Source organism: Strongylocentrotus purpuratus, unplaced genomic scaffold (genome assembly GCF_000002235.5).
Source record: "Strongylocentrotus purpuratus isolate Spur 01 unplaced genomic scaffold, Spur_5.0 spur5_scaffold_2, whole genome shotgun sequence".
Classification (NCBI taxonomy): domain Eukaryota; kingdom Metazoa; phylum Echinodermata; class Echinoidea; order Camarodonta; family Strongylocentrotidae; genus Strongylocentrotus; species Strongylocentrotus purpuratus.
The window spans coordinates 18619741-18645524 of record NW_022145605.1 but is presented as its reverse complement, the minus strand read 5'-3'; the positions used below and the strand labels follow the sequence as shown (position 1 = coordinate 18645524).

Sequence of the window (25784 nt, the reverse complement as noted above, 5' to 3'; positions counted from 1 at the left end):
GAATTACTGTTTTAAGACAGATAGGTTATTTAATTATTGCATGCATACTTTCTTAATTTGTATGTTGTAAGATATTGCAGATTGGTCTCAATCCAGAACATAACTTCAGCTGTCTAGTAATTCTCTTTCAGGGTTTAGCTCATAGTAATACAAATCCATAAATCAAGTTTGCCCGTTCCTTCATTTTTGAAGTTTGGCTTCATAATCAATACCAAATATTTTTTTTGCGGCTGAGCGGAACTTCTTTTGAGAAAATGTGTAATCTATGATTTTTTTAAACCATATTATGGATTCTTCAATTTTATAGGCTACTACATTTTTTGTTTTACTTGGTCAGAAATTTGTCGGTGGTCTAGGAAAAACCTGCCTATTTTAAAATACGCTTGCGGTTAGAGGCAGACTAGACAGCTTGAATATTACTTATATTTACTGTTTTTAAAAGGGAGACTGAGGAAATGGAAGGTGATTGCACAGCAGACTTGCAAAGAAGAAAAAAAGAAAAGAAATACATACTGATAGAACGGTTTTGTACTGTCAATTTCGCCATCTGCGCTAGTTTGGCCAGGAGGGATTAGACCTCCCTGCTTGGTCACTGGCAGGTGGTTATCTCACCAAATCAGCTCTCAATTAACATAAGAAAAAGGGGACCATGGGGAATCAACGGGTACCGCTTAGGTAGTGTTGGCTATACATAGAGGGCGCAAGTAGAAGTAGTGCAATCCACTTTTCGATTGTGTAATCTAAGAAAAGGGGAAGAAACATGTCAACAAAGCAAAATAATGAAGAATTGGTTTACTGCCGAGGTCCAAGTCCCTTTCCCCTCCAGTTATATTAGGCACCAATCAAATGAACGTCTTTCGGTCCTTATTCAACATTATGTCTTGTATCCATTTTCGCGATATTTCTTTGAATTAATCTGAGCTTATCGTTCCTATCTTATTAATCTGATTATGTTCTTAGTTTGTAACTTTAATTTGTAATATTTCATTTTATTTCTACTGTCACTTATTACTACCCTTTGTTAGCTTCCACTATTTGTTTTCTTTATATTTCTAGTATTTGTAAGCTTTTTGAATCCTCATTTTTAGAAACAAGCCGGGACCTTTTAAACAGAAAGGCTACACAATGTATACAACCAAAAGTTAAAGTTCTATGACGTCATACAATGATACTCAAGATTAAAGCTTCATTCCAAGATCTCGACTCAGTCGGCGAGCCATGGCAATAACAACACTTGCATTCGACGCCACAGAGCGAAAGTGCACCAGTACTTTTCGGCTTCCAGAAAATAATTGAATTCCGTTTTCTTCATTTCGCACTTCGAACTCCAATTTCTTGAAGTGACATCTAGCCGGGTAGCAGAATGGGAAATGCTACGTATGTTTGGATAACACCGATTGCAAAGTCATTGTGGAATCTGTCTCTTTCTCTCCTTTCGCCAATTATAGTAACACTGCTTGCAACAAATGTTTTCCGAACGTTACGTATACCTCTATACCGAAAAATCAGTCTTTTTATTGGGGAATATGTTCCGCTGAGACTACGTCACCCTCAAAAGCGAAAAGATGTTAAAAAAAAACTTACAGAAGAGGTAGCCTTATTCAATCGGCTACTTAAAGTGTACTTGCCAAAATTATTGAGTGTAAAACTTAAAAAACTTTTTATGAGATTTCTAAATAATCTTGTATATATTACAACGTAGGGCCTACTAACATCGAACTACACCGGAATTCAAAATAAAACATGTGTCATTCTAATTTTGGAAAGACTTCAGAGAGATTAGGCAAGAAACAACGGAGACAGTTATTCATAACATGATCCGAAAGACTTTTGAAACATCAAGGGAATTACCTTTTGAACTGCGCCAACACTACAATAATATATATTACGTAATCAATAGGGAATTGAAATTGCTCATTTTTTCGAAAGTCTTTGTAATCTTCTTTTACACCAATTTAGAAGGATGAAACAGGACCCCAACCAGAAAAAAGTGAGGAAAAAAGGAAACAAATATGAATGGATGTTGGGAGATCCCCCCCCCCCCGACCACCACCCTCACACACTCACTCCAAAAGTAAGAAATTCTTTTGCAATATTTGACATGCGTGGAGGGGAGGAGCAATGAAGGAGTATAATCAAAATTTAAAAAAAAATCAGAAAAAACACTCAATAACTCAGAGCCTAATTGTACAATTTTTGAAGCAATCAACTAAGGGAACCACGCGGACATGGGTTTTATAGTGACCAGTGTCCAAGCTCTCTCCTTATCTCTCTCTCTCTCAACCAACGTCTCATCTCTCATTCCACATTTTTCCCCGCAAGAAAAAGATCAAATCCACACTATGTCTCATTCAGTTTGAAACCTCTACACGAGGTGGCGCTATTCCACTTGTACACTTGGTATAGCAGTGTTATTTCCTTTCCACCAGCCTCTCGATCTCACTCTTTCTCAATTCTCTACCAACCAACCTCTTATCTAACGTTACCCCACTTTTACAGTAAAAAAAAGAACAAAAATCGAATCCACGATATATATCGTTAAGCTTGAAACCTCTCCACGAGATGACATTATTCCACTTGTACACTTGGTATTGGAGTGTTATACACCTCTCGATCTCACTCATTTAAACAATCTCAAAGAAGAAATGTACAGGTGTATAAATCCATGTATATATATATTCTATTAACTGTAAATATATGTTCAAATAACTCATAAATATTTTCATTATATAAAATGATAAAGAAAGATATAATTGATGGTATCTTCCATTTTAAAACACAGGCAAGTTAACACATATATAAAGAACTAAATAATGTTGTCCTTTTCTGTCTGTTAAAATGATTTGTTATGAAGTTTTTTTATCAACACTCTGGCTATTCATGATGTCGTTGAGTCAGAACTTTCATATAATATCATATATTTTATATATATATATATATTATAGTACTACATCTTCCCTTGATAATAAAATAATATGAATTCCATCAATTCATTCTTAAATAGTTGCTATGTTTATACACCTTCATTGCAACTTTTGCAAGTCTTTCATAGTAAAGACCAATATTCTCTAAAGAAATTGTCTCTTCAACAGCAGTTATAGGATTAGAACACTGAAATGTTTTACCTAATTTTCTATGAACAGGGAATTTGCCATGTGGAACATTTTGAATGGTGGGTGGGTCAACTATAATTTTGAAGACAAATTTAGCAAAACGCTTGGCAACAAGAAAGTAAACAGGGGGGCGTTTCATAAAGCTGTTCGTAAAGTTACGCATGACTTTACAAACGACTTGTATATGAAGAGCCAAATGGGATGCTCAATCATCATTGATTATTATTTATTAAGTTGAACTGTGCAGATGTAGATTAACATTCTTATTATAACAACCATTTTTAATGCAAAGTATATTTTTTGCCATAATTTAATTGAGTTTATTGGAAATATCAGAAAAAACTTTGGGCATCCTATCTGGCACTTCATATACAAGTCGTTTGTAAAGTCATGTGTAACTTTACAAACTCTTTATGAAACACCCCCAGGTTTGTTTTCATTGTATTGAGTAATCAAAATAAGTTTAATGTGGAATCTTCACAGAAATTCGGTGGAGGATCCAGTAGGGTGTGGGGGGGGGGGGGGGGAGAGGCATATGTATGATCCAAAACATGGCAAGGCAACTCACTGATCTTGTTTGCATTTCACAAAGACAAATTGTACTGCTTGGAATTGTCCACATATGAAGCCAAGTCACAGGTGCCAGGAAAACTGCATGTATCTTTTCATATTCACACATCAAACATCCAAGATGAAGAACCTGAAACAGTCCAAATACGCAGCCAGCATTCTCGGACTTCTGATGTTCAAACTCTTATCCAATATCAGTCTACTTTAAGTCATGCAACATACCGCTTTTGTTGCATTTTGTTACACGTACAGTGTCTATAGAACATTTTTAATTGACTTTTGTCACATATGAAGATCCCAGGGTTGACTCATTGCCATCAGGACAAGGGTCAGGGTGGCTCCTATATCAAAGTCTATGGGAATAAAACAACCCAGTATTCAATGGGTTAAAGCCCCACTGCACTACTTGTAGCCACTTGCTTCCTCTATATAGAAAACAATGCCTAAGTGGTGCCCGTTGGTCCCCCATGATCCTTTTTTTCTTATGTCAATTGAGAGCCGAGTTGATGAGATAACCGCCTGCCAGTGACCAAGCTGGGTGGTCTAATCCCTCTTGGCCAAACTAGTACAGACAGGCTTTAAGACCTTCATTAACTGACGTGGCCGTTGTCGTACGAAACAGAGAGAGGTCTCTCCGCACACACCTTGGCTATCCTGATGCATGCTTCATCTGACAATGTAAGCTTCACGCCGTAGAACATGATCTTCTCCAGTTTGGGACATCCTTCGATGATCGCCAGCAGGTCGCCTTCGGTGACGCCCGTGACCCAGGAGAGGTTGATGGTCTGGAGGTGGGGAAGGTGTTTGGGGATGGTGCGCAGGGAGCTGCCTGTCAGGTGGCTGCAGGTGGTCAGGTTCAAGACCCTCAGCTCTGAAAGCCTCTGAGAGTAGGAATGGGAGAGAGAAAGAGAGAGTAAGAGAGAAAGAGAGGGGAGAGAGGGGGGAGAGAGAGGGAGAAAAAGTGGGAGGGAGTGTAAGAGAGAGAGAGAGAGAGAGAGAGAGAGAGAGGGAGGGAGAGAGAGGGAGAAAAGGTGGGAGGGAGTGTAAGAGAGAGAGGGAGAGTAAGAGAGAGAGAGAGAGAGAGAGGGAGAGGAAGAGAGAGAGAGGGAGGGAGAGGAAGAGAGAGAGAGGGAGGGAGAAAGAGAGATAGAGGGAGAGAGAAAGAGAGATAGAGGGAGGGAGAAAGAGAGGGAGAGTAAGAGAGAGAGAGAGAGAGAGAAAGAGAGATAGAGGGAGAGGAAGAGAGAGAGGGAAGGAGAGAGGGAGAGAGGGAGAGAAAGAGAGGAATTGGTAAAGATAGGTAGAGAGACAAAGTTAAGGGGGAGGGGCAGACAAAAGAATTCAGAGAATTAATTGGTATCAAACTTCTCTGATACCTCCTACCACCCCCCAAATAATAATAAGGTTTTTAAGTTCAGCAGGGGTGATAAAGGTTCCTACGTGAACTACGACTGTGACATTCTTACAAAACAAAACAACAAAGAAAACATAATTATTACAAATTGTTAGTGTAACATTTTACTACATCATTCACTTTGTATAACAATGTATCCTATTTTGCCCCTCAATCAATCATGAAGAAGTGAAAATGTAAAGACACATTCATTATTCTGTGAACTAAAAGCCACACATAAAGTCACATTATACTTCATACCTTCATAAGGAAAATGATGGCATGATCCGTGACGACGTATCCGCAATCCTTCAGGTTGAGGTGTCGGAGGTTCGGACACTGTTGGGTGATGATCTTGGGGGCTCTCTGGGTGATGAGGGCGCCAGATAAGTTGAGGGTCTCGATGTACGGGCCAAGAAGGTTCTCTAAGGCCACATTGGTCAGCTTTCCTCTTCTTTTTAACTTGTGCAATATCTCACTGTCAGAAGATAATAATAATGATAATAAATAATAATGGCCTCTTGTACTGTGCTAACGTCCATCATGCAATGATGCTTCTGGTACTCCAACAGTATTACTCTGTCATAACCAATTGCCCACATATGTAGCGCTCTAGCATATAAACAATTATTTACACTTGGGTTGAGAGTGGCAAACATGGATTGCTAAAGGATGTTAGTGTCAGGATGAGATTTGAACCCTCAGCCTATTAATTGTAAGTCAAGTGAATGAACCACTATACCACGACAAAATGCCAGAAGTGACCCCAGCGCATTGGTTTCAGACCTACTAACCACCAGTAACCAAAAATGCAGCAATCATATTTTTAAAGAAATTTAAAGTAATTCCGCCTCTCCATATCTGACTGTCTGTCTGTCTGTCTGTCTCTCTCTATCTCTCTCTCTCTCTCTCAGTACCATTCGCCTATCCATTACTCACTTCACAAGGAACTCATCGGGGCAATCTTCCAGGGAGTAGTTCTTGATATTTGTACAGATATGCTCCATGCAACATTCCAGCAGGCGTTGCACCTTGGTTTCCTCATGGTAAGGATTCTGCAGAGAATACCAAAAAAAAAACCCAGTGTAAACACCAAAATAACTTGTTCCGAATTCAATCTTAAGAGAGGATTTAATCAAATGTAATAAAAGGTGGGTAATTCAAGGGCATATGTCAAAGCACACATTTTAAAACTCTTTGTCTGCTTTTGTCAACGAATGGAACATGCATTTAGGCTGCCATCGTCAACTTTTGTCACAGCTTTCAAATATGTATCTAAAATACTCCATGGAGGTGTGATGGCTCAGCGATAGAGCAGTTGTCTCGATACCAGAAGGTTCCAGGTTCAAAACTAGGCTGATATGCTAGTGCCCTTTGGTAAGGCATAAGTCTGCATTACTAAGTCCCGCGGAGAGGACTTAAAGCCATCAGTCCCCTGGTTGATTCCTTTAAAGCATGCAAATGCTTTTTAGCAGTCAGTTAAATACAAATCAACGAAGTGGCAGTCTAGAATCTAAATCTGTAGCAGGTTACGCATTATGTTACTACTACTCACATTATAGCTACGTTTCGTTTCATTTCTTTGTGGATGGTGGTGACAGCCATACCAAAATCATTGTCCCAGGATCACATAAAGCATTGCTTCCACGGAAGACAAGCATAATTTATCTGACATAACTACAACCTCCTCTCAAAAAAAAATCCATAATCTGTCCAATTTTCATCATTATTTTGGAAAAAAATTTGAATCAGTATTAATGCTTCTCCAGGCGAATCCTTTTTTTCAAAGTTCCCTAAACTATTTGGGACCTGTACATATTTTCAACTTGATATTTTTCAAACAAAAATTTGAATTAAATTCCAATTCTATACAAAGTTGTAATCCATTTAAAATCAGTTCAAACAACCTTTTGGGAAACTATTATCTAGGATTTAGAAGGGGGTTATACAAACTGGCTGCAGCACTGACTGTAACATGATAAAGATGACTTACTCTCTCAAATCTTCTGTTATAGCTGGCTCTCACATAGGTGATGTTGTTTACTTTTTTATCCTCGTATCTCCGCTTGCCGTTGAAGGATTTGGATAGCCTGACCTCCTGGAGCACCTCCTCTGCAGTGTACCGCTGAAGAAGGGAAACTTTGACCAGGTCATCTAACTTCACAAAACCTGAATATTTTAGATCAGAAACAGTAATTATTCAGGCATTAGACCATTTTGGAGATAGCACATGTACCAAATGACCACCAAATTTCAACATGGAGTCTTACTTTTTGATTTTGGTATAATTACTGTCAAATAATTGATCGCTTCATGAATACCTTTTGTTTGCCCTCTTGAACAGAATACTTCCACCTGTAAATCATAGAATGTAGCATTGGTGCTTAAATTAATAATGATCTCATAATATTTCATGAACAGTACATATCCAGTATTCGTCTCAATAGGTTTTACAGTTTTCTACAAATGGTGTTATCCACCCATGCACAGATTATATCTACAAACTAGCTTATTCCAATTTCTATTTGATTCTCATTGCATTTTCAAATAGTAATAGTAGTAATTATGATGATGATGAAAATAATCATTATGAAGAAAGAAAATAGTAATACTAACATTAATAAAAACAACATCATTACTACTACTACTACTACTACTACATAACTACTACTACTAAGGCCTAAAAAAAAAATTGATGACTTGGCGTAACCCGCCCGACCCTATTTTTATCGCCGACCCTACGCTTTTTTTTTTTTTTTTTAAAATTTTTTTCTTAATTTTTTTTTAATTTTTATTTATTTTAATTTTTTTTTGATAAAGGATTCTGAAATACTGGAGACATTTTTTTAACTGTTTGTTATTACAGAGCCATTCACAATTGTAAATATTTTCACAAGTTGTAATTGGCTACTCTTTTCAACCCTCATTCTTCAAGATTTTGGATACATGTTAACATGTTAACATGTTAACCTCTAGACAAGTTATATAAATGCTAGTCAATACAGTGTGAAAATACTAATATTTGTGAACAGCCCCTTCTAAACCTACATATTCACCTGTTTATCCTGTTGAAGACAGTGTCTGAGATATCTCAGGCTGGGGTCTGTTGGAAACCTATTAATGCGTTCGTATGTTTGCATTTTATGTGCATGAGGGTGTATGTACATGTATGTATGCAGGGGGGGGGGGGCAGGTGTATGTATGCACCCCCCTGGTCCCAAGGTGATCAAGATTTCAACAATTTCTTGCTCACTTTGCTCACACAGTGTGTGTGTCCATATATGTGTGTGTGTGTGTGCGTGGAGTTATTTGAACATATTGTGGTCTACCCCTCTCATCAGATCATCCCCAAGGTCTGAGGACCTATCTACGCCACTGTATGTATGTATGTGTATGAATGGGTAATTTCATGTATGCAAATAAAGCAACAACAACAACAACAACAACAAAAAAAAAAAAAAAAAAAATCGCCCTACCTACCCTAATTTTCAGTGACCCGTTACGCCAAGTCATCAATTTTTTTTTTTAGAATGATGATTGTGATAATGATGATGATGATGATGTCACTAGCTATATATATATATCTAAAGTACTTTCACCAAATGATACAAAGGTACTGAATACTACTATAATCCCGGGTTTCGCTGAGCTACTTCAATCTCTTCCTACCAGGTACCTACTTCACCTGGGTGGAGAGCGGCAAACATACCTTGATCGCACACCGACAATCCTTCCTGCTTAGCTCCGTATCTCAGTAGATAGGATAGTTTCTTGCCCAGTCGTTCACTATGTCTTTCTCTCTGTTCTTTCTCTCCGTTACTTTCTCCTTCCGCAGCTGGTATGGGTTCTTGCAACATTTTGAATGATGGATCATGGAACCGAAAGAATCTGGGGAAATAAAGAAAATTAAAAGTAAACAATCAGAGACTTCATTTGAAGAAATGGTGGATTCTGATATAGCTATACAATTACTACAATAAAAGTGCAGAACAGTGTGTGTATGTATTTTTGGGTTTTTACAGACGTGTATCAATCAGATATGAACATTTGTGTCATTTCGTTCAAACAGATTGAAGTTCATTTCATATATAACTCAGTGTCTCAAGTTTAAAGGGAAGTGGAAAACACATATCACATGAACATTATCAAAGTATTTCAAAAAACAATCCTGAAGTTTTAATGAATTATACTTTTATTAGTATCAGACTAGAACTCTAAGTCTAACCAAGACATTGGTCTCAAGTTTTTTCCCTTTGATGCACACATAGCTGCGTTACTAACCTGGTGGTGTTTTAAAAACCTGTTCTATTGATTCTCAAGATTTCAACACCACTGTACAAAACTCAACTGATTTCACTAAAAAAAAGGTACTTTAGTGACAATTGATGACACCTAAATAGCAGTAAAATACAATTTTGTCAACTTACCGATGTTAGAAAGAACTAATCAAAAATTAAAATCGTGAGTCCACTGTCAAACTTGCTTACAATTACGGCCACATCAACATCATGTGTGCAATTGCTGCCTATTAGCACATAGTGCAGCGCTAGAGTTCAATACGCATTAGCATTGACCCTCTATACTTTGCCTTTGCTGGAGTGCCTTTGAGTTTGATGCAGTGTGTTTAAACATTTAACTCCACACAGAGTTTTACAAGTGTCCTTGGCGAGTTACTGTAGACAGACACATACACAGGGTCATAGACGCGCAGCAAGTATGTGGAAGTATTCATGATTTCACCAAAACTATTAAAGGTATTGGAAACGCCCCAATTTCAAAAAATGAAATGGAAGCTCTTTATTACCAATCATGTGAAAGAATATGTTTTGACTAATACGTGATGATAAAAATTTTGCCAGGAAACCGCCTACTAACTGATATATTAGGTAAATTAGTTTATCTATTGGACTGTGAGAGATAAACGCACGTGTCGCGCACGTGTACGTAATCCCATATACATCTTTCTGTGCACAGTGCTTGTAACTTTACGAAGACTGGGCCAAATTTCTTATCATTTTGATGATTCTAGAACCTTGCAGTACACACCAATACTTATATGCTAGATGATCAATCTTTTCTGATCGATTCCACAACGTTTCTTTCACAATCCAATCGCATGACCATAACTGGTCTTTACCTTTAACTACACACTCCTGCAAAGCATATAGAGAGTCAATGCTAATGCGTATTGACCTTTAGCACTGCACTAAATGTTAATAGGCAGCATTTGGGAACATGAATAGTCAATACACTCATAACACACAGATGCACACAATCATCCCAATTCGGCTGATCAGCAAGTTTGACAGTGGACTCACAATTTGAATTTTTAAATTATTCTTTCCAACATTGGAAAGTTGAAAAAAATTGTATTTTACCGCTATTTACACTGTACGTGTCATCAATCGTCACTAAAGTACCGAATTTAAGTGAAATCAGTCAAGTTTTGTACAGTGGGGTTTGAAATGTTGAGAATCAATAGCACAGTTTTTAATACACAGCCAGGATAGTAATGTACCCGTAATTAACGGTGTATAAACCGCACCTTTTTGCCGCCAAAAGTTTTTCTCGTATGTGCGATACCATAAACCATACGAGAAGTCTGCATAATTTTGTACTGATAGCTTCAGTTTGAGGTGCAGGACTACAGCGTAGAGACGGTACTGAGCGACGACGTCGACATCGAATGTGATCCAAATTCAGGTGGAAAATGCAATTTATGATTATTATTAAAATTAGTAAAAAATTAGTAAAAATTTGGGCTAAAATTCATTTGCTAAGAATGGATATTAAACTGCTAAAACAAATGGATACGGAACTACACTAGGGCCGGGGTGTGACCTTAAGCTCTAGAAAGAAAAAAAAAGTGTGGTTAATACACGAGGGCGGTTTATACAACGTTAATTACGGTATGTATGTTAACTACAGTGCTCAAACTCAATCTAGCACGCATATACATTACAAACAAAATTACTGTAATGTGGGACTGAGCTATACATTTCCGCATTTAAACAGTGTTATTAATCTACATAAACAGCATTCAAAGAGGATGACAGTACTCACCAAACACTTTCTCTAACTCTTGCTCAGAAATACTGATAGTGCATATACAAAATTGGCTATTTAAAAGCCATCATGATGCAATATTCGGTTCGGAAGGCACAATGCAGCCGACTCAACAGGAGGCAAAGGCATTGCACAACATTGCGAAAGTGCAAAGATGAGTAGTCTTACTTCAAAAACAAATACATAAATAAAAATATATTTCTCTCAATGATTAGGAAATATAAGTAGCAAATTATTTCGTCATGGTAAATATAATTTATTTACTCGAGTAAAAAAGAATTAATTTGTATAAAAGGCTCTCTAAAATAGAATTAAACCCCTCCCCACGGTTGCAAAGAAGAATACTTTTACCGGTATGCCTAAATCTTCATAGAGAAGAGGGTATGCAGTAGGCTATACAAAGAACAACGCTTTATGTCCCATAGGCCAAAACAATGAGAGAAAAAAAAAATTAAATTCCAACGGCATTTGAGAGATAATCTTAATTTAGAACTTTCCTCAACACAAAAGGGCTTGAAAATGTCTTTTTGTGAGAGAGAAAATAACGACCGTAATTGTCGAATCGAATTTTACGATCGCGGTCGTACGTTTTTTGCGCTGCGCAAAGATTCAATCAGTTTGATTTTGGCCTTACAAGAAGTGGGTTAATGATACACCATGTACCCTTTACAGCTCATTTTAAGTATGTTATTACCAAAGAAAAAAAAAGAAGTAAGCCAGTCACTCAATAGTGTCTGACAGTGAAGTCTAAAATATGCGAACTTTTCAATGGTATATTTAAGCATGATTTCTCTAGAAATCAATGCAATAAGCATTTCAAATTTCCATAATTTGTTTATTTCCTAAAAATCTTCGTGGGCGAGTCTGTTTCAAGAAACTGATATGGAGATCAGTCACCCTCCCACGTACCAGCATGATTACTTATTCTAATCATCACACAAAGTCATTCGTGATCTGGAAACTTGCATTGTTTTGTCATGTTTGCATTTAAAAATATTCGATTCCGTGCAAACAAAATATCACTCTCTCTTTCTCTCTCTATCTATCTCGCTCTCTCCATCTTTTTTCTCTTCTTCTTCTCGTTCTTCTTCTTCTGCCCCTTCTTCTTTTTCTTCTTCTTCATAAGTTCTTCTGCTAATTTCTCTTATTTTCTTCTTCTTCTTCTCCTTTTCCCTCTCCAACTCCTTCTTCTTCTCCTTCTTCTTTTTCTTCTTCTTCTTCTTCTTCTTCTTCTTCTTCTTCTTCTTCTCCTTCTTTTTCTTCTTCTTCTTCTCCTTCTTCCTCTTCGTCTCCCTCCCTCTCTCTCTCTCATTCTTACTCTCACTCTCTTTCTCCCCTTCTCTTTTTCAGTTTCTCTTTCTTTCATTTTCTTTCTTTCTCCCTATCTCTCTACCAGTCTTTGAATGAAAGAAACTGAAAAAAGCCGATACAATGATTAATAATGATAATCTTTTAAAGTCCACTCCAAATTTTATTAAGTTAAACCGAAAATGGAAATTCTTTTTGCCCAATAGTGAGCCCGCGAATTTTTTATGACGTAACATATCAGCCAATCAAATGACCGGAAATATTAGCATTGGCAAACCTGTTTGGGAAAAATTAGCGGCCCGGCAGCCACTGAGCAGCGCCAGATCGACGTTGCTCTATCCAAACAAGGTAGCAGCAACTCCCATCTTTTAACGTCTTTTGGTATGACGCGGACGGGGTTCGAAACCACGACCTCCCGGTTGTGAGGCGGACGCTCTACTGACTGAGCAAACACACCGGGGCAAGTGCTAAGGAATATGTCATACCACACAGAAAACCCAAAATTATATTTCATATTTGCATCACGTTTGTGATTTCAAGATAGTAATGTTTCTCGGTAATGGACTAAAATAATGATTTCTTTCTCGAGACGACAACGGTAGCAGAATAAATTTCCATTGCAAGCATCGCTCTCATTTGTTTCTTTTTCTATTCTTAGGCCCTGTACAGAGTCGTACCCATTTACAAGTTGATCGATTCCCTTGACAGCCTATAACATAAACTGTTATACGTATGTTACACTTTGCACATTAGACCAAAGTCCGGGCCAGACGTCACCCCAGACGTCACCGATAATAATAACGCGATTTTTCATGAAAGGTACCTCTACCAGCTGCACGCCCGATTCGTCACGTAAACACGCTTGTTCATACTTACGCACATCACACTATAATGTACCTTAAAGTTAATACAAAGTTTTGGGAAATTTTGAAAATTGGAAGGATAGTAATTCTTTACAATTTTGATATATTTCAACTTTCCAAGCATTACGAAATGACGTTCCCAGAGGATTTTCTAATTTGAATAAAGAATTTCATCCTATGAAAAAGTACGTAGGCCTACAAAGTACAAGACTAGTGTAGGAATCCATTTAATAAATGATATGTATTCTTCTTAATAAATTATTGACACTAAAAGCTATTATTCTTATATACGAATGAAAAACAACATGTTTCAAACATTAATGATTTACAAATTCTTAAAAAGTATAGGAATCCATGTTTCCCCTTCTAAATCGATGATTTACACTGAATACCATGATTTGTAACCTTACAGAATGTAATTTGTACAAAATTAATGCAAAACAACATATTTCATACACTAATGATTAACAAATTCTTAACAAGTGTGGGAATCCATTTTTTCTCTTCTAATTCAATTATTGACACTGAATGCTATCCTTACAAAAGTAATTTGTACATTATTGTGCTTCGTGAGCACCTTTTGTTTGCTCTCACTTGAATATCATAGAACATACCGTCAGTGCATAAATAAATAAAGTTTTCACAACCTTCGTGAGCGCGCATCCAGTATTCGTCTCGTTAGGTTTTTACATACAGTCAAATGTGCTATTAAAAAATATCTTTTTATAGTGTTCAGTTGCTTTGGACAAGTTCACATTGTGATAGCTCAAAAGTGTATCAGCACTTCTTGAGGCCAGATTGTTTATTCAATTTAAAATCCCTATAGGTCACTGTCATCAGACAGGTAATTATCATAATCATCAATAACTCTCCACTCTTTTCTCGAAAAGATCCGAATTTCTTTTCCGACAATCACGATAGCACGGTCATTGCCGTAATTAGTCATGCTCAGCCTTTTATCAACTGTAACGCCATCAGATGCGTCGAGCTTGTCGGTGATGTACTCGAGGAGACCACCATCATCCAAAGAATGCTTGGTGAGCGTGAAGGTGCGGCTTCCACAGGAGGAGGATAGAACGTAGAGGGCGTCACTCTCTGTGCAGGAGATGGACAAGTACATCCTGCCAGGCTCCTTGATTTCATGCTGGACTCTCCCGTCTTCGTCAGTGATGATGACGGCTTTCTTGTCACCTTGAAGAAACGCAAGCTGACCAGTCGTCGCCGCAGCAACGCTTGCAACCCCGAAAGGAACTTCAAAGCTATCACTTTTTGGATTATGATATGATCTTGAAACCCCCAAAATATTGGGTCTATGTCTGTATACTGTTGCGAAATGTGTCTTCTGCTCTGCTGGTGTTGTCGACGATGACGTTTTCTTTACGGCTCCCAGATCTTTTTTTCGCACAACAGTTGGCGACAAGCGGCCTTAAAATGATAAATGTCAAGAACAAAGCAGACAGAATGTTTTTGAAAGAAAACACACTAAAACTCTCTTATTTACATCAGTTAGAAATGAATGTAATATTTGACTCGACAATCATACTCGTATTATTACATACGTCATACAAAGGAAAGTCATAAAGATTGAACAAAGTAAGCAAATAAAGTGACAACTTTATCTCTGACAATGCTTTTGTACTTATCAGTATCCATTCATAGAAACTAGCTCTCATATTAAAGTATGTAATCGAATATAGTTGATTGGGTATGTGTGGGTGTGAGGTGCAGGGGGGGGGGGGGGGTTGCGTAGGGGCGGTGGATCGGTGATCCTAGTGACAGGCCCAAAATATTGACACCACTGTTTTCATTAATAAAGTACAAGCCGCTTGTATTTCCGAAAATAGACAGTACATAAAAACCAAATGACGTTTATATTCAAGGTTTTACTTTCTTAACTAGAGTATATAGGGAGATACAGGAAATTTGAGCCACGCTCTATTCAGAGTTCAGAAGGGTGCGTAGTATATTTGGAGCCTCCCCCCCCCTTAAAAAAAAATGATTAGCATCGCTGTCTTTTTAGCATCAGTAGGCAGAGATGTGGGAGTATAACACATACACAAGTCACAACAAATTCCCAATACAACACAACGGGAGCTAGAGGAAGCCCCCCCCCCCCCCCATAAAAAAGGGTTTGATAAAGGAATTGTCATTAAATGAGAGTAATTCATAAGAGGTGTATTGATAACTTGCGTGATAAAGAATGCCCTAATTTCTTTCCAAATACTAGAATGCTATATAGAAATAGGCTTTTATTTTAATGGAAAATATCGGAGAATTGTGTTAGCTATCAAGTATTTTCTGGCTATTCGTAATTTAGTTTATGATATTTCTATATTTCTTTACAATGTGGTTCAACTCTCCAACAAGTTTCAACAAAGCAGGGTTCCAAGTCATTGGAAGAGGTCCATCATTGTTCCTGTTCCCAAAGAAACTCCTGCGACGTTACAGAAGTTGCGCCCTGTCGCCCTGACTGACTTCTTCGCGAAGTTGTTGGAACTGTTTGCATCTAAAATGATCTTGAATGACATATCTCACGAAATCGATCCTCAGCAGTTCGGCAATCGTCCTGGTTGGTCAACGAGCCATTACCTTTTAAGCCTGCTGGAATACCTCCATTCGAATGCTGACAAATCTGGATCAATTACGAGTGTGGTGCTTACGGATTTTTCCAAAGCCTTCGACTTAGTAAACCATAACGTAGCAATCACAAAAATCTACACAATGGGTGCACGGCCATCCTTACTTCCTTGGTTATGCAGCTTCCTTGGTGAGCGAACTCAGCAAGTGCGGTACAAAGACCAACTTTCAACAACACTCGCCACTTCAGTCGGTGTTCCTCAAGGGACGCGACTTGGACCTCTGGTTTTCTTAGCCACTGTCAACGATGCCCTCCAGTCATCTGACTGCTCTAGATGGAAGTATGTAGATGACCTTACTGTTGCAGAAACACGCCGATCAAATTCACCAAGTTGTCTTAATGCTACATTGTCTGTATTTGAAGAATGGTGTAAGGACTCGAATATGCGTCTAAACCCATCCAAATGCCAACTCATGAGGGTATCATTTGCTCGTCGACAGCTCCCACCAGCGGAAGTTATGATCGGCGAAAATCAAATCCCGGACAAGCAACACGTGAAATTGCTTGGCGTCGTTCTTAGCAGTGATCTTCGGTGGTTGGAACACGTCAACTGCATTACATCAAAAGCAGCCAAGAAACTCTACCTGCTACGGATGCTCAAACGTTTCTCTATGCCACTTCAAGATTTGATCACAGTTTTTACGTCCTACATAAGACCGGTGCTAGAATACTGTTGTGTAGTATGGCATTCCTCACTAACTCTAAACCAGGAAGCTCAAATAGAGTCAATCCAGAAGCGTGCCCTGCGGACAATATTAGGACTAAGATATGAATCCTACCGTCAGGCTCTCACAGTGTGTAATCTGTCGTCTCTGAGAGACAGAAGAGAAGAGCTCTGTCTAAACTTCGCTAGGTCCCTCTACTGTAACTTTCGTGAGTGGTTACCTGAAAGCCAGTGTTCTCGAAGACAATTGAGACATAGTAATAGGCTACGTGAAATCAAGTGTAGGACAGAACGCTACAGAAAAAGTGCTTTACCCTATCTAGTAAGGCTTTTAAACCAGCCATGATGTGGCATCCGGTCTGTTCAATTTTTTTTGATAGCATAATACTGCCAAACTTTGTGAATTACATGTATTTTTGTCAATATAACTTCAATTTCTGTATCAAGATACAAATACGGTCATCTTTAGTAACCTCATTTCTTTCCCATGTTTTTTTTTCTTTATATGAATTATTGCCAGTTATCTAAAGCCTCTTTTAAATCACAATCTGCTTATTATAATTCATTCTCAAATTGCAATCTTTGCCTGAACACATCTACAATTCGCCGAATCTTAATGCATTATATTTCAGATTCAATTAAATATCTTGGATTGAACAATTATATTATTGCTAAATGTAGAAACATAATGTAAATATTTGCAATACGCTTTACCTCAATTTATCAGTTAATTATCTTTACTCTTCGCATTGTATACTGTCGATTTCATAATTACATGTATTACTTTAAATTGCCTCTGGTTGCCCGTTATTTTATCTTAACACTATTAGTTTACGCAGGTCTGCAATTACTCCTTTTGAATCTTGCTTCTGTGCTATATCCGCCTGTATTTAGTTGTTATATATAAATATTTTCTTAAAAAGGTTGTTTTATCCTTTTTAAAATGTTTTTACTACCATCTGCGTTAAAAAAGAAAACATTCTCATTTATACATTTTACAACTTACCAAAAGATTTTTAGGTGAGCTAAAATAATAATAATAATAGTGGGTTCTTGGATAGCGCTCATGTCAGTCAGATTTTTGTTCTTCTTATTAATACTATTCGTAATGTCAATGTTGCAATGCATACTTTTATCTTTTTATCGTCAATTTGTATGTAATTTTTAATTGTTGGCAAGTTCCCCCTTCTCTCCTCCCCCTTCTTTACCTCTTGCCTCTCTCTCTCTCTCTCTCTCTCTCTTTCTCTTCCTCTTTCTCTCTCTCTCTCTCTCTCCTTCACCTCTCTCTCTCTCTCCTTCCTCTCTCTCTCTTTTTCTCTCTTTCTCCATCTTTCTATCTTTCCTGCTCTTTCTCTTTCTTCACTATATCTCTCGCTCTCTTATCCTTTCTTTCTATTTCTCTTACTTTCCTTCCCTCTCTCCTCCTCTCCCTCTCTCCTCTCTCTCTCTCTCTCTCTCTCTCTCTCTCCCTTTCCCTTTTTAACCTCTTTTCTTTATGTGACATAATACGTGTACCTATAATTATGTAAATGATACTGTTTTTAATTGTACTCTCGTTTTTAAAATGCAATGTATATCCATGTGCAATTCAGTATATGTAACTGCGATGCATGTTTCAATAAATACCATACCATACCATACCAAGTGGCGCAACTCTACTGAAGCCGTGGCTCAACCCCTTTTTACACTGCAGGAGTGTTGAGCCACTTGGAACTTTTGTCAATGAAAATCTGTGAAGTTATTAAAATATTATTCTATACTATTGCCTATGTACAAAGTACAGCTATATAGTTGTACTGCAATATGGTACGAACATTCCCTACAAATAATGAGTAATTAGGAAATATTGAAACAAAATTTGGTTCAACTATTCTGCATTTTCACAAGGGATGGAATTCACCATTAAAGAGATAATTGAGTTTGTGGTAAAGGTGGCAATAATTTGTGAACCTTTTCATTCATTATGTTAGAGTGAAAGACTCTAATATAAACATATATCCACTGAAAAGAATACGGCTCTACAATATTGGAATAATTATGACAAGTAACAGGTGAAGGTTGTGGACCTCATCTTTCCTGCCACATGTTTGTGTCGTCCATTATACACTTTTCTGTGTACATTGCAAGGGATTCTTAGCAAGACTTAGACAATTGCTTATCATTTTGATGATTCCAAAACCTTCACAGAAACCACCAATATTTATGTAAAAATACATGACCAACGTTTTCGATCTTTTCCACACAGTTTTGTTACATTGCAATTGCTTAGCGAGAACTCAACTTTATATTATTTTTTGTGGTATTTACCTGATCCAGTTGAGTCCATATTCAGTGTCGGACTTCCAGTTAAACAGGTCGACATAGGGGACGTCTGGACAGGGAGAGCTGATGCTTGATGTACGGTGAAATGTGCACCTGCTGATCCGGCTGTTCCCTGGATCTTTTTAGGCGATGATTTGGAAAGTGTCGAGGACACTGGTGGTGTCTGTCCCATCTGGTTCTCTACAATGATAATCCGTCCTGTGCAATCCGTCGTCATCATCTCCGTGTCAGCGGACCAAGAAGTTGGAGTTACTGACTTCATAGCTTCAAAAGAAGAGTAGCAACCATTTCTGCCGTTGATTTCAGATAACTGTACCATACGTATTCCCAATTCGACATTGTCTCGAAATGAGATATACATGACCTGGTCTTTAAACGAAACTGCCACTTCTGCGACAGACTGGTTGTTCTGGACACTAAGAAGTTTGTCATTCCAACCAGATCCCTCGCCATCAAAAGATCTTTTGTACACGTTTCCTTTGGTTCGCAAGATGACATGACTGTTGTTACAAAAAACGCGGTAGGAAGAAGACTTAGAGTTAAGTTTAAAGATGGACGTCATTTGCCAAACTCCAGATAACACAACATCAGCGTAGGAGGACATTGTCAGTGAAAGATGATGGCTTTGTATTGACGTACCTTTCAGAGCTAAGAGGTCATCTACAGCTGTCACTTTGGATTCCTTTGCTAAGATTTCCTCCATTTTCTTGATAAGGTCATCGGGTAGGGCACTAAACTCAGGGGCCTCATTTGTTACCAAAACACTTTCTGCTTCTGATATCACACGGTCGAAGTTCTCTGCAATCCCTGAAATGTGGTCTCTGCTAAGCTGTACATTTCGTTTGAATGCCCTTTCGAGCTTGCCTACTTTTGTGAGAAGCTGTTCCTCTGCCTCTTTTAGATACGACGTGGCTGCAAGCGTGGCAGCAGCAGCGCTTTCTCGCATCTCTTGAAATTGTTTGGGTACATCAGCTTGCTCTTTCTTATCGACCTTATTCATGTTCCATTCCATCTCTCCCTTCCTCTGCTGACACCTATCCCGAAGACGTCCTACCTCTTCTTGCATATCAGTGAAAATTTGCCGCAACGTTGTACAGTCGTGCCCATCTTCGTTGTGTTCTAGAGCTAAGCAGTCTCTGCATATGCGACGTTTACAGGTTTTGCAGAAGTAGCTCCTCAACTCCCCGTCATGTTCTGCACACTTGTACTTGTTCCTCTTTTCAGAGTCCTCCAACAGGCTAACCTTTACCTTCCCGTTGTGGATGTCCGAGAGTAGGACAGTGCGATGGTTCCTATATTTGAGCTTCATCCTTTCGTGGGAATCGGTACAGGGTTGGCAGATTAATTGAAAGCAATCTCTACAGTAGGTTATTAGTGGAGATTCAGTATCCCCACAACTATCACACCCCTTTTGACTCGAGTCCAGTTTGGTCTTCAGGACTTCAATGACTCTGCATATGAGCGGGTTGGACTTGAGGCCTGACACACCCTTTTCCGGAAGATTCGACAATTTCCGGCACATCGGACATTTCAAGCGCGAGTTTTCTGCTCCTCCTGAAGAAACGACCATGTCCAAGCACTTCTCACAGAATGTATGATCGCATGAAGAGAGATGCCTTGGACTGGTGAGGACCAGCATACATATTGCACAAAAGAGCTCCTTCTCAAGTGTTTCAACAGATTTTGCTGCAGCCATCCTGTGACTTTCGATAAAAACTAGAAATTTGATTTGGTCTGTAATAGGCTTATTATAAACGATTCCGTCTATATACTATACAGGAATTGTGAGAGGATTCCCCAAAGCAACCATAAACTCCATGAAATACTTCTCGCAAATTCACATCATAAAGTATGAATGATTTGCTAGTAGTGGATGTGCCATTGTACACGGACGTTCGAAGTGCGCTGGTATTCCCCAGTCACATGCTTTAGACAACACAGAAGGTGTATACGCCTTTGTTATTCTTACCATATGTTCATAATAACCAAGGTCTGTTCTTAACAATGGTTGGTACAAAGTCCAAAAATATTACAACCATATACCTATTGTGAAAGTTGTTTATACAAAAACGAAATCAATGAATGCCTAATCAATTTACATCTAGGTTATGCTCAGATGTTACAGCCCACGAACTGTATTTACAATTTTAAGCAGAATGTATTATCTGGTTGGGGTCGGGGTAAGTGGGGATGGGGGGGGGGGGGATTTTGATACTTTCCAGAGGACATTGGCGAAGCGCTAGTCCAGGTCCCCGGACAACGGAAACATTAGGATAATGAAATGCGAAAGCATATAAAACGCTACATTGGAGGACTAGGGGAGAGCTACGTTAGGGACTTTTAGATTTGCACGTCGACAGCTTTGACTGCAACATGTGACGTCATTTTAAGGCACTGCGCATGCGTCACGTCGTCTCAGTCGGTGATCGAGAATGCGTCAACCTTGATTTTCCTAAATCTAGTATTGTACTAGTATGCCGCGTGCGCATAAAATATACAGTTCCTCAGGTAGACAAAGGAACACCGATCCCTCCCTGCAATTATGTACAAATGTGTAGAACAGGTGTCACATGCATATTCACCTGTTCTACACATTTTTGCATAATAGCAGTGAAGGGATGTTCTGCATGTTTATCGTCGGGTGCAATCTAAGATTTCTAATTGTAGTCAACATGGGCAGTTGAGTACGTTGACACGCATGATCAGTCGGCGTTCGTCGTGTTCTCGTCCACTCAATCTAAAAGTCCCTGTTATCTTCTCCTCGTGTTACCTCACAACTCTCCCTTCCCCCCCCTCTCTCTCTCTCTCTCTCTCTCTCTCTTTTTCTCTCTCTCTTTCTTACTTTCTCTTCATTTCTCTCGTTTTTGCCGTTGTTTTTGTGTGTGTGGAATTTATAGTTTCTCTCGCGATGCAACTGGCAGTAGAGTGTTACATTATTATACCAATTTACGGAATTGGTATTAACTTGGGCCCAAGTCTAAACTTAAATATACACTGTTGGTCATAATGGTGGAATAATTATTTTTACCCCAATTTATTGAATGATTTTGACTATGATTTATTCCTAATAGATCTAGATAATAGTATACATTCTCAGATTTTACTGAATGACAATTGGGGAGTGTTTGTTTTGCTAAACAGTATGTTATAACTTAGCAATGCAGTACACTGTTGCTTATAAAGTTAGAATATTTTTGTTTTACCCCAATTTATGGAATTATGTTGTGCCCATGCCTTGAGCCATGATGCGTGGCCGTACAGAGGGTTTTTTATTTTTGGGCCGGGGTAAAATGCAATGAGTTATTGATAATTTATTGCATTTTATTTTTTTATTTTTATTTGTGGGAACTGCCCCTACTCTAGCTCCCCGCGCTGCGTACCAGGGGCGGATCCAGCCGGCGACAGGAGGGGGGCCCAAATCTTGAGAAAAATTTCAGCGCCGACTCAGTCGACCGGTGAATAAGCAGGGGGGGGGGGGGGGGGTAAGAGCACATATTTTTTTTCCCCAATTCGTAAAAAAATATTTAGCAGCGATTCTTCAAGCCGGTGAATAAGGGGGGGGGGGGGAGGTGATGGAGAGGAGAACCACTTTTTTCTTTCTTTGAGGGGGTGAAAGTTATAATTTTTTTCTTTTTTTACTTTTACTTTTTACTTTTTACTTCTTCCATTTTTGTTTTTTGGGGGGTCAGGGGGTCCCGCCTTTGTTCTTTACTTTTAAGAAAGGTTAAATTTACGTTATTATCTTTTTTTTTTTTACCGTTTTGGGAGGCTAGGGGGGGGGGGGGGCGGGCCGGAGAAATCGCTACGTGGATCCGCGCCTGCTGCGTACAGTCATGGTTTAGTGGCAAAGCAATTGCATCGTAACTGTGAGGCCCCGGGATCAAAACCGTGTCGATGTGCTATATTAGTGCCCTTTTGTGGGGCATTACTCCTCATTACTGTCATGTATGACTTAAGGGCGTAGGTCCCCTAGTTGATAAGCATAGTAGCATACACATGCTTTAGCAGTCACGCAAAACAAACACTGGCAAATTATTATTCAATACAATCTGAGAATGTATACTATTATTTAGATCTATCAGGAATAAATCATTTTCAAAATAATTCCATAAATTGGGGTAAAAAAAAATATATTCCAACTTTAGGAGCAACATAACTTATCAGTAAATTATACATGTTATTCACTTATTAAAATTATCACCAACAAAACCAAATCTTTGAAAATGCTCATTTATTGAGTATATTTGGCTCCATGCAATAATATAAATTGGAAATCTCGTTGTTTTCTAATGAGTATAGTAATTCTTGGTTTAACAAATATTTCTTATAATTCTTTATCTATAAAATCATACTTATTTTGCCCATCCCTTACCTGCAAATCATACGTTTGCTGTAGTACTTTATAAAATAATCATCAATTGATTTTTAACCTACATCTAAATACTCACTTCCTTTTCTCTTCTCTAGCAGTTATAATGCATATGGCGTACTAACAGTTGCATTATATACCTTTTTTGTCGATACAAATCTTGAAGCACGAGGTTGAAAGCGTGCGAGAGCTTTTCTCTCTCGTCATCCACACGTGTCAAACAGCATTGTATAAATCTTGTCTTCCATCTAATCAAAGAGATGCCAGCTATCCTACAACATATATCTGGGTCAAATTGATTGTGCGTGCGTTTAAGTAATTCCAATCGCATCTTAATTACAGTACTGTTGTGATGATAACAAGAGGAGTGGTTTAACAATCACCCCCAGAGACAGATTGTATTGTTGGTAATCTGGGATTGTTGGAGGTTTCGTAAGATCTAGCCACATCCCGGGAACAGGGAGTTGAATATCTGATGAAGCTTCCCTACTCATGGATTGTCTTGGTATCTCTAAATAATTCCACTTCCGTCGTAGATCATACGAGAAGAAAAAAACAAGAACAGGAAGACTCCACCCCCCTCAAAATATGTCAGCAATGATGTCCCCCTTTGTGTCTTCTGTCCCTCGTATAACAAAAGGGTGTCAGCTAGATGCAGGCATAACAGATAAAACAAGAAGAAATAATCATGTTAGTGAATTTATCATTGAAGTCCGTTTTGATATTTACCTGTTAGTTTATTATACATTCGTTATACAATTTTGAAAATCATTCAACGCAACATTACAATATTTATTATGGAAATGAAAATGTACAGTACGGAGCCCCCTTTCTAAAAAGCAACACATACATGTACGTCGTTTTATTTGTTACCGTCTGTTAAAACAACTGCAATACTATCAGTTGATCTTCTTTTTCGTACTCATTTTTCTTCTTTAATTAATCGAGAAACTAATGCTAGAAAGAAAGCGGTACGCCCTATAACAAAGCAATGGATTGCAGTTATTTATTATTCCGGTTGGAAAAATAATTGTTTTGCGTTGACGATGGTTAATTTAGTATAGAGTGCGCCACCTTCGGTGAAGAGAGAAATTATTGTAATCATGGACTAAATCTAATTTGAACTGAATGTATTCTTCTCTGTGTACAGACTGGGAGTGGGAATCCGCATTTGGGGAGTCATGTTAGGGATCACTTCATTTTTAGTGGAATAAAAGTTTAAAATAGTTGAAACCGATCTCAAAAGAGTTCTTTGACCACTATCTGGACTGAATTCAACTTGAAACGAGAGATCCCTTAATTTTGTTTATATTTTTTAAGGCTTCGTCAATGTTTTGTGTTTTAATTTGGGGAGGGGGGAGGGGGGTATTACAATAAAATGTATTCATTCAAAATGATTAAATTGTGTTTATTGTGTACTCTATATGTTATGTATTGTAATTTGAAATAAGTTGTATGATGTTTTTTTTTTTCAACCTTTGAAAACAATTAAAAAAAGGATGGACAATAATGAGCACTCTCGATTTAAGCTACGCGAAAATTATTCTCTAATTCCCTTTCGCGTTGCATATAGACCTAATATATCGCATTATATAATATGTAACATAGCAAATGTTTGCTTTGATCTTTATTCCGGACTTATCCACCTCGCTATAGTCCTACTCTAGTATTTAATTTCTAAACTGACCTTTCGACAGCTTTAGTTTTTTGTGCAAAAAGACATAGTTGACATTTCGATATGGGTATAAGTAAGAAATTTGCATACAGATGATTCAATATTACTCAGAACGTCAATCCCATAAAGGATTTTCCGAGGCTCCTCCACCAACGTTGACGTAAGGAATGACTGCAGGCCCATTCGTATCTCTTTCTGCCTTCTTTTAATTTGTATTGCTTTCCCGGAATCTCCTGTAAGTTTTTAGCTCAAGAGAGTTTAGAAAGAGGTTTAAAAGGTCATGAAGTGAGAGTATACAGAGGTAGCTTAGTGATCATTCCATGTGTTTTTAGAGAAGCTTAGAAAGGTGGTACTCCTAATAATAATTTACAAAATGTATGATAATCTAATATATTTTTGATTAGTTATTGATTTAGGATTTACTATCGGCTGCGATGTATTTCTCGTATCACATCTGATTAAATTTCCAGATAAGGTTCTATTTAGGTTTGTCAAATCTAAACCTGAAAGATTGAGAGGAGTTCTGCGTTTACAGCATTTATCAAAAATGAGGATGGAAATTGTCCATCCGGAATAAAAATGCTTGATTTTTTGTTCATGTCTTGTGACAGATAAAAATTAATAAGATATGATATTTTTCTCTTCATCTTTTTTCGAGAGACTTTATTTTATTTTATTTTATCAAATCGTTTTACAATTATTTACAATACCTGTATACAAAATGCATCCAATCGTATGATAATCTATTTGAACAAAAATAGTTATGGATTTAGGATTTACTAGCGGCTGCGACAAAATTCTTG

The 25784-nt window shown here is 38.0% G+C and overlaps 1 protein-coding gene across 1 annotated transcript; it reads right to left on the bottom strand.

The window, feature by feature from the left end:
- Window positions 1-4180: 4180 nt before the first annotated feature.
- On the bottom strand, window positions 4181-11422 carry LOC100891447 (F-box protein SKP2A). Its single transcript, XM_003728925.3, has 6 exons — window positions 11140-11422; window positions 8786-8964; window positions 7070-7245; window positions 6016-6131; window positions 5338-5554; window positions 4181-4564 (listed from the first exon to the last, which is right to left on the bottom strand). Exons 2-6 carry the CDS (start codon window positions 8931-8933, stop codon window positions 4274-4276), a joined length of 948 nt encoding a protein of 315 aa, XP_003728973.2. The 5' UTR covers window positions 8934-8964; window positions 11140-11422; the 3' UTR covers window positions 4181-4273.
- Window positions 11423-25784: the final 14362 nt, after the last annotated feature.